The sequence below is a fragment of the Gordionus sp. m RMFG-2023 genome, chromosome 2 (genome assembly GCF_954871325.1).
Source record: "Gordionus sp. m RMFG-2023 chromosome 2, tfGorSpeb1-WG-v2, whole genome shotgun sequence".
NCBI lineage: Eukaryota > Metazoa > Nematomorpha > Gordioida > Chordodea > Parachordodidae > Gordionus > Gordionus sp. m RMFG-2023.
In genome coordinates this window covers 28,908,134-28,928,477 of record NC_088776.1, presented here as the reverse complement: position 1 = coordinate 28,928,477, position 20,344 = coordinate 28,908,134, and the positions used below count along the sequence as shown (strand labels likewise).

The following is a 20,344-nucleotide window of genomic DNA, read 5'->3' as shown; positions in this document are numbered from 1 at the left end:
AGCATGGACTAAAAATAAACAGAGAATAGACCGAATATATGGTGATATCGGCAATTGAAAGCTGCAAATATTTGGGCTCTACTATACAAACAAATGGCACAATAGAGAAAGAGTAAAATTATTCAGGGGTGGTTAAAGTGAAGATCTTTATCTGAAGTGCTCTTTGACAAAAGAATCCCATACAAAATGGGGAAAAATTAAAAGAATCCCACACAAATTGAAGGAAAAAATTTACAGTTCCATTCAGATACATGGCCATCCAAAGAATCAGATGAGAGAAGTCTACAAACTATTGAGATGACAATGTTGATGATGATTGCTAGGGTATCAAGAAAATATAAGGTGCAAAGTACAAGAATACTAGGAAGTTATGCTAAGATAATGGTGAACAGATGTAGGTATGGGCACACAATAAGAAGGCCTATTAACTATATATGAATAAAGGTTGAGAATTTGGAAGTGATGGGCAAACATATAAGAGGAAGGTCAAAACTTCAATGGGGTCACAAAGTTTAAGCCAATATGAAGAAGTATAAATTAGATAAAAGAGAGAGCATGAATAACATAAAGTGGTAAGAGATATTGAAGGAGCTTATCACCAAGAAAAGGTGAAAGCTAAAAAGAAAAAAAAATTTCCTAAAAAGAAATAATTATTGGGTAATACCTGTCAATACTGACTCCTCCTTAAAATATTTTTTATTAACATTCATTAAAAATATTCACAATTCCCAAGTTATACACATTTATAAATATAAATATATCATTTTAATATTGGCATAAATATTTGCTTCCCTATATATAATATATTTATAACTCATATAACCTAACCTGTATTTGGATAATGCAATCTATATAATTGTGAACACTTAAACAATTTAAATTTAAAAAATAATTTTTTGTTGTATGTACAACATTTATAGACTTCTTGATTTTTATTCAGATAAAGTTCTATTGATGAATCAGTAGATTTATAATTATGGATATTTGACATTCTTTTTGTTCTGTATGAAATCTTCTTGAAATAACCCTCATTGCTTTGTTCTAGACATAAACTAGAAGAAAATTTATTTATATCACTTTTAGGAATATTATTTTTTTGAAATCTATCATTTTCAGATAAATTAAGTTTGACAGCCTTTTTATCTTTCTATATTATAGATAAAATAAAAAAATTTAAAGAAAAATACTCACTATTTCCAAATTGCAATTTATATGATAATAATATTTTGTTTTAAAAATTAAGTTTTTCTTTTGGTTGAAATTCAAATCTTTTAAAATATTTCATTTTTATGTTAAAAAATTTATTATACTTTTATCTTTGGACTCAAGCTTGTTTATTTGTGCAGAATCTATTTTTTTATTCAACTTAAAAATTAAAAAAAAAATTAATATAAATATATTTTAAAATTCCCAAGACCAAATTTACATTAAGGTGTGCATTAATAATGGTGCAAAATATTTATTTACACTATCTTCATCTGAAAAACTTGAACTTGAGTCATCTGTTTCAATATATTCTTTTGATGCTAATCCACTCCTTATTTTGTTAATGAAAGGAAAAATCTTTAAGCCATAAATTTTGCCATTAGAGTCTGAATAGTTAAGTTTAAAAATTTTGTAATTGTACATCAAATCCGTCAGTTCTATAAAGAAAATATTTTTAAAGTCATTGATCTTCAATCACCTTTAGTATGAGTAGGAATTGTTAAGAATCTATTTGGAATTTTTTGAAAATCGTCAGCCATTATATGATATTGAGTTTCGGGGTTCCCACACGAAATCGCCAAGATCAAATTGTTTGGAATTTATATAAAAACTTTACATATACGTGATATAGAACGTTTTCGCCCTCTAGTTGTGGACACAACAGAGCTACGTTAGGTTTTCCTCATAATCCATCTGACTGGACAAATTAAAAAGGGGATAAAAATGAGGAGCCCTTCACACGTTTGTGGGCAAGCCGCACGTACTTGTACGCGTAATAGTCCAAGGACTATTACTTAAACGTCTATGGGCTGATGAGGAAAGGACAAAATAAGCACAGCCCACACCCATAAGATGCTTATATACATAATAGATTTTAAAGGCAAAGGGGGACCTAACTTTAAGATGAGAAAATTGATAGATAATAATAGATGAAAGGAAAAGTTCGATACAGAATAAGGAGAGAGAAAAGGGAGCAAAAGTATATACATAATAGATTTTAAAGGCAAAGGGGGACCTAACTTTAAGATGAGATAATTGTTAGCAAATAATAGATGAAAGGAAAAGTTCGATACAGAATAAGGAGAGAGAAAAGGGAGCAAAATTAAAATAAAGAAGATAAAACAAAAGTAAAAATAACCTGTATCAGAGAGGAGTTTATGAGAGATTCAAATAATTTGATTTGATCTTCAACAGTTTATTTATTGATTTCTTATCTTTATTCAACCTTAAAAACTGATTCGTGTTGAGGTTTAAATCCATGATATCCTTCACTGCCCTATAAAACCATAAAATTTTATATTTCCCATAGACTTTGCCGTTGAATGAGTATAACCAATTTATCGCTTCCAGGACCAGGCTATTATTTGTGTGATTCCGCAGAATGTGTGCAAAAAGGTAAGACGTTTCTTTTTCAAAGTCACTTGCACTAGAGTGTGACGTGACCTCCGCCAAAGGTTAACATTAGAGATAATGTTGGGGTAAAAAATAATTTATTATCCTAAGATATTTGTTGACGAACACCTGTAATCTCCTGATCTCTGTTTTCGTAGTCTCCGATATATCACCGCCGTAAAGGAGAATTGGGATGATGGTGGAATTGAAAATACGTAGCCTAGTGTAAACCGATATCTCCCTGGATTTCCACAGTTTGAAATATTTGTAAAAAGCAGCCCTTGCGTTATGAATTCTAATTTTTAGTTCTTCGTGACAGCTACCCCTATTATCCATGTTTACCCCAAGATATTTATAGGACACCACCTTGACCAACTTTCCCCAACCATCCAATCAACCAATGGGGGCGGCGCATGAGATGATGGCATAATTACCGTCTTATCGAAGTTTATATCCAATCCAACCTTTAAACTGAAGGAATTAAGTATCAAGACTAAATTGTGGGCCTCCTCCAAGCTCTTGGTGATTATAACTAAGTCATCTGCATAACAAATCACCCTATTTTCCAAAAACCATGGCTCATTAAGTCCAAGTTCCAGAAGATTTGCAGCTCCCAGCGAATCAATAATTATTTTATTCATAACTATATTGAACAACAGCGGGGAGACGACACACCCTTGTTTTACTCCTTTTTTAGTTCTAAAGGGGGGAGAAACTTTATTAATTTTAAACGAGGCGAAGAGATTACTGTAATGTGTCTTTAGAATCCTAATGATGTTTCCGTCAATGCCACATCCTTCTAGGATTGCCCACGAATCATGAATAACACTGTCAAAAGCGCGCTTAAAGTCGACGAAGATAAAGTAGAATGGTAATTTATATTTGTCACACTTCTGTATTAATATCTTTAATGCCAATATAGGTTCATTGATATTCTTGTTTGGGCGATAGGCACAGATGTACTTGGACAGAAGATTAGGCGTGGTCGAAAGAATGCGGTTTTTAGAAGAATCACGAAAACCTTAGACACGATGGATGTGAGAGCAATAGCTCTGTAATCCTTAAATTTAACAGAATTTGGGGTTTTGGGGTAGTTATAAAAAATTGTCATATTCCAGTCAGCTGGCATCAGTGTCTACATGGCCGGGGGGGTAGGAGACAAATGCCTCCAAAAAATATTGGCATTTTGGGGGGTAGGTATTAATTTTGGGGGGTAGATATTGATTTTTGGGGGGTAGGCATTTGTTTTTGGGGGGTAGGTATTGATTTTTGGAGGGTAATTTTTGACTTGTATTATGATATTTTTAAATCCAATAATCGATATGATTATCGTTGATTTTCTGAAAAATGTCAATTAAAGAAAAGATATCTGTCAATTTATAAATATTATACACTATATTTATTTTTTTAAATTTTTAGAAAATTCATTTACATAATGGGATTTAGATTTTCACAGTATCAATTTTAAATTATCAATATATATTTTTTTATAATAAGGACCTTTTGAATAAAGAATCCCTTTTATGATAAGATAATCCTACTCAATTAACAATATAAAGAAACATTTTTGGATTTTAAAAAGGTAATTTTTTAAGCATATAATTGCATTTTCCTTAATTTGATGATAGATAAATAAATATAATAAAGAATGAAGCTATTTTTATTTAATCTTAATATGTATACTTAATAAGTTATCTGGGTTTTGAACCATGGCAATTATTTTTGCTAATAATTTTTTAAATAATCATTTTCAATGGGGTAAATATTACCACATTTTTGTGAGGCAATCAGGTTGGACCCATAATTGATTTCTATTTATGATAAATGATTCTTTGAGGTAAGTGTAAATTATATACAAAATTATAAGTGAGAGGTGAAAACCATTGTGTGATAAAAAATTTGTTAAAAGAATTGATAAATTTTTTATTTCATTATTAGATAAATTTTATATAACATCAAATTTTCCATAATATATTTGGCCTTTTTTCTAAATATTTATAGAAATCTTGGGAGAATGAACAGATAATCTATTCCTCTCATTTGATTATTGATTTAAGAAAAGATTTCAATTAAATGAATTGACAAAGTGATTCCATATACTGAAATATTGTTTATTTTTGTTAACAATAAATTAAATTTTTGGATATGGCTTGGGAATAATCTTTGAAACCTATGATGTGGTTTGGGTTTGGATTTCCATTAAACATGAACTGGGCCTGAAAATTATTTTTACTTATGACCTAGGCTGGATGAAGAAATCAATGCCAGTGAAGGTCTCTAATTTCAATGATTAAAATATATCATTTCTCAGACTTTATTTGAAGATAAATGAATGGGCAAATCACAAATATGCCTGTTTTCAATTATTTGCAAAATTTATTAGGATTGTTAATTTAAAGAAACTATGATTTCAAAGCATCATACATTTCTAAAAATTGTTGGACACTAAGAAATAAAGAAATCAATTGTGAAGTGTATAATGGAGGAAATATTGATCCATGATTGTTTTGGCATAAATAACAAAAAATATTATATTTTTTGTGACCATGCATTAAGCTTACATATAATATAATAGGAATCTTTTAAGAAAACATTATCAAAAATATAAGTTAATAGCTGATAGTCCATTATGAATGACTGGTAATCAGAATTTTCTTCTTTATTCAATGATGGGTGCATAATAAATTTCCTTTATATGATGATGATTGAATCAGTAAATTTTTCATTATTTTTATAAAATATGTTAATAGAGTGTATATTTATGAATTTTAATTTAAAAACAATAAGGGTCTAGAATATATTTTTTTGATTATAAATTACAAATACAAATGAATAAGAATTTATTTTAAAAGATTTTAATATATTTTTTAGATTAAAAATATAATACAAATGAATAAAAATTTATTGTGCACATATATTAAAATATCTAAATATATATTTCTTTAATATATTTTGTAAAACCACTGGAAAATTTTAAAATTACACCCTCATTTAAACAAATATAAATTTAATTTCTGAATCACACCTCATAAGATAGGAGAATTTTAAGATTCAGCCATCCACCGTCAAATAAAGGATAAAATTATGATTCTCCATCATTCTTGATGGCCATCAGTGAGTAAAAAAATATTATCTAAATATTTATTTCATTTTTATTCTAGATGCCAAGTAACAAAACAATATATAAAGTCAAATGTGACTATATTAATTGTAAAACTTCTAAAATAAGAAGTGACAAAATAAATAACCATTATAAACATAAACATCCTCATGTCAAGTTATCTGATATCAAATTTACAAAGATAGCTATCAAAAAGGATAATAATTGGGTATCCTTAAATAAAGATATTCCATTCAATATCACAAATGGGGTTGAAACCAAGTTACAAAAAAAATCAATAACATCTTACTTCCAAAAAGTAATTTTTTATATATATTATTTTAATTCATGACAATAAATATAAGTAAAAATAACCTTAAATTTTGTGAATTAGTAGAAACCAATTCTTCATCTATAATTTGAGCATAATACTTTTAATTTTTATTAAAGATAAGATTTTTAATATATAGGTACATTTTTATTATGCCCTTTATCAATTTTGAAGGAAATAAATTATAAGAATATTTAAATATTTCAACTTTTGTTAAAAAAAAATTTATATATTATAATTAAGAATAAAATAAGTCATTTGCCTAAAATTTTCACTACTCTTTATTTAATAATTAGCACAAATCTTTTATTGAAGATTCCCAAATTATATTATCTCATACAATGCCCAGTTCCAGTGATCTGCTGATTTTGAATAATGAGGTACTTAATTTAAATAAGATTTGTTTTATAATTTTGAAGGGAATAAATGAGGATATTCAGATATTTTCATGAACAAATTTTAATTAATCTTTATTTAATAATTAGCTCAAATCTTTTACTGAAGATTCCCAAATTATATTATCTCATACAATGCCCAGTTCCAGTGATCTGGTGATTTTGAATGATGAGGTACTTAATTTAAATAAGATTTGTTTGATAATTCTGAAGTGAATAAATTATGAAATATTTTCCACTTTTCTATATCTTAATTAAGAATAAAATTTTTATTAAAATTAAGATTTTCATAAGTAAACAAATTTTAACCACTCTTTATTTAATAATTAGCATGAATCTTTTATTGAAGATTCCCAAATTATATTATCTTCTCATACAATGCCCAGTTCCAGTGATCTGCTGATTTTGAATAATGAGGTACTTAATTTAAATAAGATTTCTTTTATAATTTTGAAGGGAATAAATGAGGATATTCAGATATTTTCATGAATAAACAAATTTTAATTATTCTTTATTTAATAAGTAGCACAAATCTTTTACTGAAGATTCCCAAATTATATTATCTCATACAATGCCCAGTTCCAGTGATCTGGTGATTTTGAATGATGAGGTACTTAATTTAAATAAGATTTGTTTGATAATTCTGAAGTGAATAAATTATGAAATATTTTCCACTTTTCTATATCTTAATTAAGAATAAAATTTTTATTAAAATTAAGATTTTCATAAGTAAACAAATTTTAACCACTCTTTATTTAATAATTAGCATGAATCTTTTATTGAAGATTCCCAAATTATATTATCTTCTCATACAATGCCCAGTTCCAGTGATCTGCTGATTTTGAATAATGAGGTACTTAATTTAAATAAGATTTCTTTTATAATTTTGAAGGGAATAAATGAGGATATTCAGATATTTTCATGAATAAACAAATTTTAATTATTCTTTATTTAATAATTAGCACAAATCTTTTACTGAAGATTCCCAAATTATATTATCTTCTCATACAATGCCCAGTTCCAGTGATCTGCTGATTTTGAATGATGAGGTATTTAATTTAAATAAAACTATACACTCTTTAATAATAATTAGCAAACACACAAAGTTATTGAAAATTCCCCAATTATATCTTTTTTTCATCCAATTATCAATCCCAATGCAAGCCAAAATATTTCAAACATTAAAGGCCCAAATATTATTCAATTATATAAAAAAAAGGAGCCTAATGACCCTTTTCATTTCATATTCTTTAGAATGACAAATATCTTGATTAATTTCATAATTTCCATAGGCCCATGTCAGCCATGTTCAAATATATTTCAATATCCTGTTACTCACAAAAGGTTTTTAAAAAATTTAATTTTTATTAATTTTTACGCATCCATTATTTCTACTTTTAAATAGGAGCATGAATATATCCTATTATAAAAAGGTTAATATTGATGGTTCCCTCAAACCAAGAAATTGGTTATCCTATAGCACCACTTTAGACAAAGTCTTTTGTCTTTATTGTCTTATGTTTGGTGGCCCTAAATCCAATACTTTTTGGACTCAACTTGGAGTAAATAATTGGAAAAATTTTAAGCGTGACTTAGAGAGACATGAGTCATCTTCTATTCATAAGGATTGTGAATACACCAACATGACTTGGCTTGCAAATAAGCGTATTCAAGATCATTTTCTATCAAATAGGCTTGATATAATAATGGAAAATCGTAATATAGTTCATAATATTATTGATGCCATTATATACCTTATAAAATGTAACATAGCCTTTTGGGGCACTAATTCGAATGAAGGTAATTTTATGTGCCTCATAAAATTAATGGCAAAAACGGTTCCAACTTTACGGGCATACATTGATAACAACGAAAAATTGAGGAGAAAAAAATCAGATAAAATTTCAAGACCTTATATAAATTTATTGTCATATGGCCATGTGAAAAAAATTATTGAAGTCATTAAGATAAAAATAATAAAATGTATTATTCAAAAAATTAAAGAGAATTGTGCCTATAGCATCATATTAGATGGAACATATGATGTGTCTAAAAAAGAATGCATTGCTTTACTTGTAAGATATATAGAAGATGATCCGCATCCACATCCTGTAGAAAGGATCATCCATGTTTTTACAACATCAGAAACCACCGGGGAAAATATAAAGAAACATGTTTTTTCTAAGTTCAAAGATCTTGGTCTTCCTCTTGATTATATGGTTGGGCAAAGTATGGATGGTGCAGGGAATATGAGAGGAGTATACAAAGGAATGCAGGCTTTAATATTGAAAGAGGCTCCAAAAGCCATATATATTTGGTGCCATGCACATAGGCTCAATTTAGTAGTTGCTCATGTTTGTGGATGCAAAATAGAAATGAAAAAGGTAATGGGAATATTGGATGAGTTATATAATTTCATGAATGGGGTAAGACGTCAAGGAGTGTTTGTTAAATATCAAATGACAAAGTCTAAAAAATCTCTTAAAAGAATAAAAAATACAACAAGGTAAATATAATATTTTTAATGTAACTTATCTTTTTTTAGAAATTGGTCATCATCTTATAAAGCTGTAGAAATTTTTTTAGATGTTTATGAACATATTATAGCATCATTAAATGAATTAAAAGATTCTAATGACCCAAGCACCTCTTCTATTGCCGATGGATTATTAACAAGAATTAAGGATGAAGATTTCATATTAAGTCTATTTATTTTGAAAGAAATATTGAAATGCACACATGAGGCTTGTATTGAAATGCAGGCAGTTGGTAATGATTTGGCTATGGTAACTAAATTAATACAACACACAAAAAATAAATTACAAAGACTAAGAGGTTAAAATTAGTTACGATTTCTATAAATAATTTTAAAATGTAGCTAATGGGGATAATATTTTTTTAAAATTGCATTCCTTATCTAACAGTTATTTGAAAAAGAATAATGTTACAACGGAATTGCATAATATAAAATCAATATTCAAATTTGATCAAACAGCATTCAATAATTATGTTAAACAAAAAAAAAACAAGTTGAATAAAAAAAGATTTAAAATTATTATTTAGCATTATAGATATAAAAGGGAAATATTTTTCCCTGTGCTTGATACAATCATTAATGATTTAAATGAAAGATTTAATTATGATTGTTTAAATTTTTTATCTCAAATATCTCTTTTTACACCAGCTGGAATTATAGCCAATGATAGAATAGAAGGGTGGCAAATATCTCAAATTTGTCATACTTACCAATTAAATGCTCAAGATATTGCTCGTGAATATAATGATTTTCGATCTTTATATTTGGATTCACAAGCAATCATTTATTGCAAGGATCTTTTGAAAATAAAAAAGAATGATGGGTTATATATTGATGAAAGTAATTTATTGATATTTTATTTAAAATTATATATAATTAAAGGTATTGTAAACGATGAAACCGAGGAAGATATCAATAACGATAACATAATTAATACAAAAAAATGGATAAAATATTCATTTATACTACCATATCGTCTTTTAAATAAATTAAATTCTTATTCTAATTTATATTTATTATATAAATATTTATTGACTCTACCAACTACTTCTTGTTCAGCCGAAAGAGTGATGAGCAAAGTCAAAATAAATAAAACTAGAATGCGGAATAAAATTTCTGACCCCTTTTTAGAAAATTTACTTCTAATATCCAGCGAAATTGATGTTTTTGAAAGATTTAAAATAGACGACATTATAACGCGATTTGCATCTACGTCTAAAAGATTAACTAAATTATTAATAAAATAAGTTATATCTTTTTCACAGCTAATTATATACGCCTTTTTAATAATGTAAATTTAATTTAATAGTTTTTTATATCATTCTAGTCCGGTGCATAATATAATACTATATTCATTTTATTTAAATATTTTATAATAGTTATATTTACATAAATGTTTTTATAATTCCAGTGCAAAATATATTATATTCATTTTATTTTAATATTTTATATAAAACTTATATTTACATAGATGTTTTTATAATTCCAGTGCAACTATATTCATTTTTTTCTCATATTTTATATAAAAGTTATATTTACATAAAAAAATTTATATTTCCAGTGCAAAATATACTCTATTCATTTTATATTTTATATAATAGTTATATTTACATAAATGTTTTTATAATTCTTGTGCAAAATATACTATATTCTTTATTCTAATATTTTATATAAAAGTTATATTTACATAAAAATTTTTTTTATATAATAGTTATATCTATATGAATGTTTTTAATTAATATAAAGGCATTAGTATTTATAGAATCAAGCTATACCTCTTTAAAATTACTCATTTTGTTTTTTTTACTTAATATAAAGGTATTAGTAATTATAGAATCAAGCTATACCTCTTTAAAATTACTCATCTTATATTTTTTTACTAAATTTTTGATATTTTTTTATAGTAATGTAAATATGTTATCTCATTTAATACTATTATATTAATTTTTATGAAAATAAATTGATTATCAATCAAATTATGAAAAGATTGCACTACCTACTTAAATATAAGTTAATTGAAAACGGATAGTAACAATAGTTATCAGTTTGTAAATTTTTTTTTCCAAAGCAGGTCTGAATGTTTGTAAGGGTATAAATAGTGACTTAATATAAGATTTTCTTGATTAAGGCAAATATCGCGGCCGAAGGCCGCGAAATTTTTTTAGGGGGGTAGGGGTAGATTTGGGATGGGGGTTGCCTCCATCAAATTTTCTGCCATGTAGACGCTGGCTGGCATCTTCCCCGTAACCCAAATCATATTGAACAACCCCAGCAAGAGCTGAGAAACTTCTAAGGGGGCAGCTTTCAGATGTTCTCCTAAGATGTTATCTGGACCTGGGGATTTATTGTTCCTAAGTTTTTTAATGGCCTTAGTTATTTCCACCACAGAAAAGTTAGCATCAGATGATACTGCGCTACGGCTAGAGGATGGAAATACGACTCGTCTCCTTGAATCAAAGGTTTCCATGTAATGGTCCAACCATAGAGCCATCTGTTCGTCCGGGTCGGTAATCAATTTATTATTGTCCAGTCTGATTGATGGGAGAGGCTTGAATACTCTTTCACTACAGAAAAGCTTGAGCTTTTTATAGGCATCAAAAGTTCTGTTTTCTCTAATGTCTCTGTCAATCTCGAAAGCTTTCTTTGCTATGTAGATCCTTCTGTCCCTCCTAAGGAGTCTATGGATTGTCGTCCAAAGGGCACCATCACGTCTATCAAGCGACCTAAGTTCAGCTATCAAAAGAACTGTATCATCAGATAACCATTCATGACTCGAGGGAGAACCATTGATGTTAGGAAGGTCATTACAGGCTCCAAAAAGAATACTCTTAAAGGAGGACCAACATGCCTCCGTAGAAACAGACTCCGATGTAATTTCACGTGCTGTCATCCTGTCTCTTAAGTTTTGGCCTAATAGCAGCTTTACTTCAGGTCGTAGTAAATTTTTAGCATTAGTTGTCCAGGGAGAAAATCTGGGCAGATTAGATGTAGCATTATTTGTCCAGGGAGAAAATCTGGGCTGATTAGATGTGGGGAGGCGTTGGGAGTTTCCCCATAAATTCTTTATGAGGAGGTTCGCTTTGATTAACTTGTGATCTGAAATATTTATATTCCGCAATGCTTTTACATCAGTAAACCAACCATGAATGTTGGAAATGAAAAAGTCGATTTGAGAAGTAATATTGTTCCTCCTATAAGTTAAAGTATTACTTTCATTATGAAAGAAGAAAGTATTCTCGATTTTGAGGGAAAAACTCCTGCACAACTCCAAGAGCTTTCTACTATCTTCGCGATTTGGTTGGGGAATGGCCGCATTCCCAATTACTCCATCATGTATGTAAAACTCCTCCTTCCCAATCCTGATATTCAAGTCTCCCAAAATTATCCAGTTGCGGCTCTTAGGAAGAGAGCATACAATGTTTTCAAGATGGTCTAAAAAGGAGAGCCTCTCACCTCTGTTGGGGGGGGGCATAAACGTTAATTAGGATCGTTCGCTTAAAATAGGTATTTAAATACAACAGGCAACACCTTTCGGAAATGGGGACAAATTTGTCTACAAATTTATGCACTCTCTTACTAATTAGGAAGGCAACTCCTGACCAACTATTTAAGGTAGTGCCCGAACTATATAGTATAAATTTATTAAAGTTGGCCATATTGTTGTCTTTAGAATGGGTCTCTTTAAATAATTGCGAAATTTATACTAATCAACCACATATTCTAGATAAAATTTCAATAATTTATATAATTAAATATGATTATGCTTAATAACATAAATATATTAAATATAAATTAATTAAAAATAATATGCATTTTTAAATGTTAAAATAAATTTGTTAAATAATTATGTAATATAGTTAAAATATCTTATATAGAGTTTTGATGTTAACAATAGTGTTGTTAAAGGAACTAGTTAAAAGTAACTAGTTACCTTAAATAGTTATATTTTTGCTAAAAAATAACTGTAACTAGCCATATTTTAAAAATTGTAACTAGTAACTGTAACTAGTTATATTTTTTGAAATGTAACTGCCAAAAAAGTAACTAGTTACATCTAAAAATATGTATGTATAAATCTAAATAATATATTCAAATAATTAATTTTATTTTTAATATGTGAGTTAATCATTTATTAAAAGAATATTAAAATTATAAATAATATACTATAACTTTATAAAAATATATAATTAAAAGAAGATTAAAAAAATAAAATAATTTATGTTTGGTCGGCGGGGCTTAATGACCAATGTATAGATATACAGTTGGATCGACAAATTTATTGATATTCTTTGCCATAGTTAGAAGCCTTCTTTTGGATCACCTGTGATTAAACGTAACCTTTGCCCTATTATTTTGAATAATTTTAGGGCTTGGGGTCCAAATGATCCAAAGGTGTCTGAGACTGCTTTGTGCTAAATTAATTTTAAATTAAAATTTTGTTTTAATGTCTGATTGTGTACGGAAAGGATATGTTCAAATAGATTTTTTTTTCTCAAATTATTGCTGGGTTTTATAATTTTGTAACCAAATTCAATTAATAAACCTTTTTTTAATATTATATTTCCTTGCAAATTTAGCACAATATTTTCCATATTTTTTGCCCTCAAGTTGCTGGCAATATTTATACTCTATTTCATAAGATATAAATGTATTTTTTTTAAATTTTACTAAATTAGAGCATAAAACTTAGTATGAGGAAATAAAAAGATTTAGATTATTTTGGAGTTAAATAATTTTTGTATAAATTGCTAAATTAGTCATCTACTTACTAATAAGAAAAGGCAAAGACTATGAAAGAAAAACAAAATATTATAATGCAGATATCAAATATCATTTCCTTCAACAAAAGATTAATCAAATAACCTACATCCTATAGGCTAATTTAATTTATTTGAAAATTGGGTAATTTTCTAGGTTATTTTTGTTATGGTCTTCTTGTTCAGGATTATTTGCCTTCCAAAATAGTGGTAAATTCTATGATCTAAAATGTTTTCCAAATTATACAATAGGATGCATGCATATATAATTAAATAAAAAATAAATTATCTAATACCCTTCCCCTAATATTCTTGTCATCACAATTTTCTTGACAAAAAAACTCCAATATTAGACAGTTCTATTTGAAATTAAAAAAATATATTTGCAATAAGTTTAAAATAAATATTTGTAACAACTGTATATATAAATATCATATTTGCAAATATTTGAGTGAAAAAATCATTAATTCTTAATACATAACCTAAAATCTATTTTGAATTAATAGACCATTTTATAATTTATAAGAATCAGAAAGTAACTCATAATGTAACTGTAACTAATAACTAGTTGCATTTATAAAAATGTAACTAGTAACTGTAAATAGTTATATTTATATCAATAACTAGTAACTGTAACTAGTTATGTTTCAAAAGTAACTTTAACAACACTAATCAACAATAATTTTATAAAAAATTGGTCTTACAATTATTTAGATTGGAATTGAATATCTTTTAAAAATTTAGTTGATTATAATAACTACATTAAAAATAAGATATCTTAATAAATATTTAAAAAATATTTTACACAACTTAGTTATAAAAAAAAAATATTATAGAGAAAAGTATATATTTAAAAATGTCTAACTCAACATTTTATCCAGAAAAATATTATGCAAGCCTAAAGATTTGCTCATAGATGAAACATAGGATTGAACATCTATTGGTGAAATCTCGACGCTTATAGTACGCATAAATAGAACGTTTCAAACGTTGCGTTGCAAACGCCACTAGTGCATTTCAATTGTATTCGTTTAAATTCATTTACGTTTTATAATGCGCAAATTTAAAATAACACAACTTTTTGCTTTTTTTGAAACTTTTTTCTATAATAATAGAGATTTTGTTACTATAGAAAATGGATACTACTTCAAAAATGTAAGAACCTCATTCAACCAATAAGGGAATAATAAATAATCACATGCCTCAAGCATATGAAAAACAAAAAAGTTAGGGGTCCTGATGATATTCCAATAGAAAGCCTTAAAGCACTATGAGATGATGGAATACATTTACTCACAATGTCCAATAAAATAATGGGAAACGAAGAGATCCCTTAAAAATGGAGGCAGAGCTATCTAGTTCCTATCTTCAAAAAATAAAGGGGATCCACACAATGGTCAAAATTACAGGGACATAAAACTAATGTCACACTGTCTTAAACTCTACGAAAAAATAATAGAAAAAAGGTTAAAAGACATAATCGAAATAGGAGAGACTCAGTTTGGCTTTATGCCTGGAAGATCAACAACTGATGTTATCCACGCAATTAGGCAAATGAGTGAAAAATACAAGGAAAAAAACAAAAAGCTATACATGGTCTTTCTCGAGCTAGAAAAGGCCTTCAATAGTATCCCAAGAAAACGTATCTGGTGGACGCTACGCCACAAAAAGGTTCCCGAAAAATATATAAGAATAATACAGGATATGTATATGGGCCATATGGTCCGTAGCACAACTGGTACTTCAACAGGCTTCACAATAGCCGAGGGAGTTCATCAAGGGTGGACTATCAGCCCACTTCTCTTCATAACAGTAATAGATGTATTATCACAGTCTATACCTCAAACAGTCCCATGGAATATGATATTTGCAGATGATATTGTGATACTTGCCGAATCCAAGGATGAAATGAAAGAAAGATTATTGAGCTGATAAATATTATAGAAAAGCACGGACTAAAAGTAAATAGAGGAAAGACGGAGTATATGGTGATAGAAGGAGATAAAACAGAGAGCATTGATATTAACAAATGGCAGATATCGGCAATTGAAAGCTGCAAATATTTGGGCTCCACTATACAAACAAACGGCACAATAGAGAAAGAGATAGAGAGTAAAATTAATCAAATGTGGTTAAAGTGGAGATCTTTTCTGGAGTACTCTTTGACAAAAGAATCCCACACAAATTAAAGGGAAAAATTTACAGTTCCATTGTACAACCAACTATTCTATATAGTTCGGAAACATGGCCAACCAAAGAATCAGACGAGAGAAATCTACAAACAATGGAGATGAGAATGCTGAGTGTGAATGCTGGAATATCAATAAATGTTAAAGGTAGCGCTTATTAAGACTAAGATAATGGTGAACACAATTAGGTGGTATGGGCACTCAATGAGAAGGCCTATGAACTATATAGGAAATAAGGTTGAGAATTCGGAAGTGATGGGCAAACGTAATAGAGGGAGGCCGAAACTTCAATGGGTCATAAAGTTAGAACCAATACGAAGAAGTACAAATTAGATAAATGAGGTAGCATGAATAACATAAAGTGGAGAGATATATTGAAGGAGCTTACCACCAGAAAGGTCAAAAATAAAAATATTATATACATATTTATAATGCAACTGGTCAGGGTTGGGCAAATTTTCAGAAAATTGTATTCGGATACAGATACAGATACTTTATAAAATTTTGTATTAAAGATACAAGATACTAGATACTTTAGAAAAATTTCAATAAGATATAAGATACAAGATACTTGTATTTTTTTTAAAAAAAAGTATCTAAGATACAAGGTACTTTTTTAAAAAACTTTAAATAGTCAAAATCAAAATGTATAAAGCTTTATTTTCTTATTTATAATATAAATTTATAAAAAAATATTTAAAATAAATTGTAGAAAATAACAAATTTATTATAAAAGATAATGCGATATTCCATTTAATAATTATATAATTAGTAAATAATAATAAATCAGCATCATAAATCAGCATTATTTTTTAATATTATTAATTTTTCAAATGATTTATCGTCCAATCTTTGACGATTTGGTCTATTAACCATATTAGCAAAGCTAAATAATCTTTCAACGGGGGCTGAGGAGGGTAATATTGTGTTATATTTAATAAATATCTTTTATATATTTATAACTATTTAACATATTTATACTCCGCCTGTCATCTTTCATATAACTTAGGACCTCTATTTCAATATCATTTATTGAATTATTATAATTGGATGTGGTACTTTTAAGACAAAAGTAATCATCATCTTCATCAATTGAAGATTTTGTTGAAGTATTAATTTCAATATTATTTTTAAAAACAATAAAACTTCATTTAATAACAAATCCTGAAGGTATTTTTTTTCTTTTTCACCATCAATCCAACGATTTTTAAAATAGGGATGAGAAATAGTTGCCAAAAATGCACTATTAAAATTTTTATCAAAATCATATATATTTTTAAATCTTTTATTTAAATAATTTTCTATGGCAATAGCTAATGGTTTGCAAAATTGTAGAATGGTTAAATTAGTAATTTTTTTTTAACGACATTCAAAATTGGAGCTGATTCTCCATAATAGCAGCTGATTTCACTCTGTATTTTGTCAATCGCATTATATTGCAATATTCTTTTAAATATAGAATTTCAATATCTCTTAATTTAGGAAATTCTAATTTTTGACATAATTTAGGAAGTTCGCCTTTAAATTTTAATAAACTATGAAGACTATCATACAAACTATTTCATCTAGTGCAACAAGGTGTAACTAATTGTTTTCCTAAAATTGCTTTGATAAGTTCTGCAGTTTTAGGCCTATTATTTGCATTCCATAGCTTAGTACATTTAGCTATTGCAGGATGATGAATTTTAGAAATGTTAGGAGAATCCTTAATAGCTCTCTCGACATCTGTTGTGGCAATTAGATTTATCGTATGGCACAAACAACGAATGAGTTGAGGCAATGTTATTGAGGCTTCTTTAGACCCTTAAATAAACAAATAAATAATTTTATTTGAATAAAATTTTTTACTAAATTTACAATATCATAAATTTTAAAGAAGTATTAAATAATACTTTCAATGATTTCGAATTCTATACATTCATCATCATTGATGTCAAAGTCATTCTCTACAGCTTCCATAGAATATCCAAACTCCTTAAAAGCTTTCTTAAAGTTAGAGCTGTTATCTGTAAGAGTTGCTATAACTTTTTAGTCAATACCAAAGTCACGACGAATTTCTTTATTATGATCATCTTGAAGTACTTCAAAAAATTTGCCATTAAGTATGCTTAGTTTAAATTTATTTTTATATTTTTCGGTTGAAGAATCATCTGAAGACGAAGATAAACATATTATTCTATTTTCTTCTTCCATAATTTTAAAATAGACAGATATAAAACGATTCAAATATGGTAGTTCTAATTGTTAGCAAATTGCTATATGACGACCAACGTCATATATCAAAAATTATCTTATAATATCTATATTTTGATTAAACTTTTCATTTAAATCTTAAAACAATATCATTTTAAATTTTAATACTATTTAAATTAACCAATATAAAATTTTTTTAAAGTATCTGTATCTTTTTGAATATAAAGTTGGTTAAGATACAAATACTTTTAAATAATATGTATCTTAGATACTGGATACAAGATACTTTCCAAAATTTTAAAAAAGATACAAGATACAAAAGTATCTTGTATCTTAGATACAAATATCCGCGATACTGCCCAACCCTGGTATGTCAAATAATGTCATCAATATACAATATATGCTATCACGTATTATGTAATAATAAGGGCCCTGTCAGGATTATCATCTTTACTAGGGTAATATATGACGGGGATCCGCAGGGGGGAGTGCCACTATCGGTCTATGCTGCCCTGTTAAAATACGGATTTGTATTAGGAAAATTTTGCGATGGTCCGAAGGAATGTTACACAATTTATATAAACAAATAAATTTTAATAGGTAATTGTTTTAACAATGTGTAGGACCTATTTCTGCTGTAGGACATCCCAAAGTTTCCCAGGCCCTTATAGGATCAATTCTGTAGTATTCTACTTTTTATTTATGATATAAAGATATGATATTTGATCTAAGGGAGGGGGGGGGGTTTAGTAAATTATATAAACATATAATAAAATAATGAATTATTAGTGTGTGTGAATGTGGGGGAGATTATTGTTCCTCGGGGCCCTGTTTGTTGCTGATTGGATGTTCCATGACGTTTCGGGTTCCTCGTTGGTCATCCTATCCTCCTTGTTGCAGCTTCCGATGTAAGATTTAACGTTCTATCGAACATGTCTGAATCAAATTAGTTCCATCTCACAGATCGTGTCCGTGTCCAGGTCCTCCACTTTATCTATGTGATAAATGGGGGTTAACGTGTGTATCCATGGAAGGGCCTCCTCTATTCTAGATAAGCCGTCGGTATCGATGCCGTGAAGTATGTTGTGGGCAGCTTTATTACCGATCCATAATCTAGTCCCATCAGCGTGGTTTTCCTCGGAGGGAATCCGAGTGAGATTACTGACCAAATGAACAAATTCGCTAGCATGATCCTGGTGACCAAATGTTCACAAGACAGGGAACGGGATCCACCCTTTTTTATGATCGGTAAGTGACCTGACTATCTGTGACCAAGGATGAAATCGATTTGTATTTATTTAGTCCATATTTACAGCCTACCCATATCATGAGTAACTCCTTTTGGTTGATGTGAGGCTTGGCTAGCTTGGGCGTTCCCAAGTCATGCTGGCCTTGCGTGAAGGAGTATCCTTTCTGTAATACTTCCGCCAAGCCAATGGGCGCATCTACATGGATGATCGCGTTGATTTGATATACAAAAAGAAATGTCATCATTAATGCCGCTATTGTTATTATAGCCCAGGGGTACGCTTTGAGGTAGTCAATCGGGGTGTTTCCTCCTCTAACATGGTGAAGTAATACGGCGCGAACATCTTTGATTATCCTGGTATTGAGTATGTGTAATATCAAGATACCTGGCAATTCCAATGCGATATTCCTTTTACTGCTTATTGACTGCAGGGTGTGCTTATATATTATGAGCTGGCAAAATCACAATATCGTTTTGTTTTCTTTGTCCACAGCTGCAGTCTTTCTGGCAAAATCTATGTTGATTCCTAAATAGTTTATCTTTTGGGATAACGAGAGACTTAGTCTCGTTTACGACCAATCCCCATGCAGCTACCATATCCAGAAATGATATTGTATCCTGGAATATTTGGTCGCTGATATGGAAAATGATGATATGGTCTAGATATACTGATTAATTTGCGTACTTGATTGACTTTGCGCATCAATAATATGTTTAGGAGTGTGTAAGGCGAGAAGGCGGGGCCCATCGGCAGGGTTTTATATCTAAACTTGGCCGTCGAAGTTGCGAACCCGAAGAATCTGTGCAGGGGGATCGCTAATAGCGGGGCTATCATGGGGATTATGCGCAATCAGAATGGGTATCATGATATTATCCTAGGACTTCCATCCTGCTTCGGTATAAGGAACAGCGGAGAGCAGAAATCTCTAGCTGGCTGATTTATAGCATGTACTTATCCTAATCTAACGAATCGGTTCCTGAATAATCCACCATGGT

General features: G+C 28.8%; 3 protein-coding genes across 10 annotated transcripts; 1 reads left to right on the top strand and 2 right to left on the bottom strand.

Annotated features, from left to right (window-relative positions):
• Positions 1–690: 690 nt before the first annotated feature.
• LOC135924258 (uncharacterized) lies at positions 691–2,022 on the bottom strand. Of its 5 annotated transcripts, none has more exons than XM_065459312.1 (6): positions 1,685–2,022; positions 1,628–1,643; positions 1,468–1,537; positions 1,311–1,365; positions 1,192–1,268; positions 691–1,147 (listed from the first exon to the last, which is right to left on the bottom strand). In XM_065459312.1, the coding sequence occupies exons 1-6, from the start codon at positions 1,743–1,745 to the stop codon at positions 824–826; spliced, it is 603 nt and encodes a 200-aa protein (XP_065315384.1). In that variant the 5' UTR covers positions 1,746–2,022; the 3' UTR covers positions 691–823. The 5 variants fall into 5 exon arrangements, 4 of the variants coding, with proteins under 4 accessions (XP_065315384.1, XP_065315382.1, XP_065315385.1 ...); XM_065459310.1 differs by having other exon boundaries at positions 698–1,041; positions 1,078–1,147; positions 1,468–1,643; positions 1,685–2,013; XM_065459313.1 differs by having other exon boundaries at positions 699–1,034; positions 1,078–1,147; positions 1,468–1,643; positions 1,685–2,010.
• Positions 2,023–3,943: 1,921 nt separating this feature from the next.
• LOC135925534 (zinc finger MYM-type protein 1-like) lies at positions 3,944–10,880 on the top strand. 4 transcript variants are annotated; one of them, XM_065460919.1, is made up of 16 exons: positions 3,944–4,053; positions 4,096–4,180; positions 5,632–5,716; positions 5,760–6,017; positions 6,326–6,409; positions 6,515–6,598; positions 6,755–6,841; positions 6,951–7,034; positions 7,191–7,277; positions 7,387–7,473; positions 7,518–7,768; positions 7,830–8,930; positions 8,970–9,259; positions 9,303–9,453; positions 9,496–9,800; positions 9,843–10,880. In XM_065460919.1, exons 4-16 carry the CDS (start codon positions 5,760–5,762, stop codon positions 10,205–10,207), a joined length of 3,234 nt encoding a protein of 1,077 aa, XP_065316991.1. In that variant the 5' UTR covers positions 3,944–4,053; positions 4,096–4,180; positions 5,632–5,716; the 3' UTR covers positions 10,208–10,880. The 4 variants fall into 4 exon arrangements, with proteins under 4 accessions (XP_065316991.1, XP_065316990.1, XP_065316992.1 ...); XM_065460918.1 differs by having other exon boundaries at positions 4,600–5,716; XM_065460920.1 differs by lacking the exon at positions 5,632–5,716.
• Positions 10,881–11,121: 241 nt separating this feature from the next.
• LOC135924235 (uncharacterized) lies at positions 11,122–12,432 on the bottom strand. Its single transcript, XM_065459287.1, has one exon. The coding sequence runs from the start codon at positions 12,430–12,432 to the stop codon at positions 11,122–11,124; it is 1,311 nt and encodes a 436-aa protein (XP_065315359.1).
• Between the last annotated feature and the right edge of the window lie 7,912 nt (positions 12,433–20,344).

What these genes read in the sequence shown, in the direction of transcription:
- LOC135924258 (XM_065459309.1), bottom strand. Translation starts at nt 1,745, where the DNA reads ATGGCTGACGATTTTCAAAAAATTCCAAATAGATTCTTAACAATTCCT. An exon ending in AATTCCTACTCATACTAAAG is followed by an intron (nt 1,644 to 1,684) that starts GTGATTGAAGAT and finishes TTTTCTTTATAG; the next exon opens with AACTGACGGATTTGATGTAC. An exon ending in GTTTTTCAGATGAAGATAGT is followed by an intron (nt 1,366 to 1,467) that starts GTAAATAAATAT and finishes TTAATTTTTAAG; the next exon opens with TTGAATAAAAAAATAGATTC.
- LOC135925534 (XM_065460920.1), top strand. Translation starts at nt 5,760, where the DNA reads ATGCCAAGTAACAAAACAATATATAAAGTCAAATGTGACTATATTAAT. An exon ending in TGCTGATTTTGAATGATGAG is followed by an intron (nt 7,474 to 7,517) that starts GTATTTAATTTA and finishes AATAATAATTAG; the next exon opens with CAAACACACAAAGTTATTGA. An exon ending in GTTAAACAAAAAAAAAACAA is followed by an intron (nt 9,454 to 9,495) that starts GTTGAATAAAAA and finishes TTAGCATTATAG; the next exon opens with ATATAAAAGGGAAATATTTT.
- LOC135924235 (XM_065459287.1), bottom strand. Translation starts at nt 12,432, where the DNA reads ATGCCCCCCCCCAACAGAGGTGAGAGGCTCTCCTTTTTAGACCATCTT.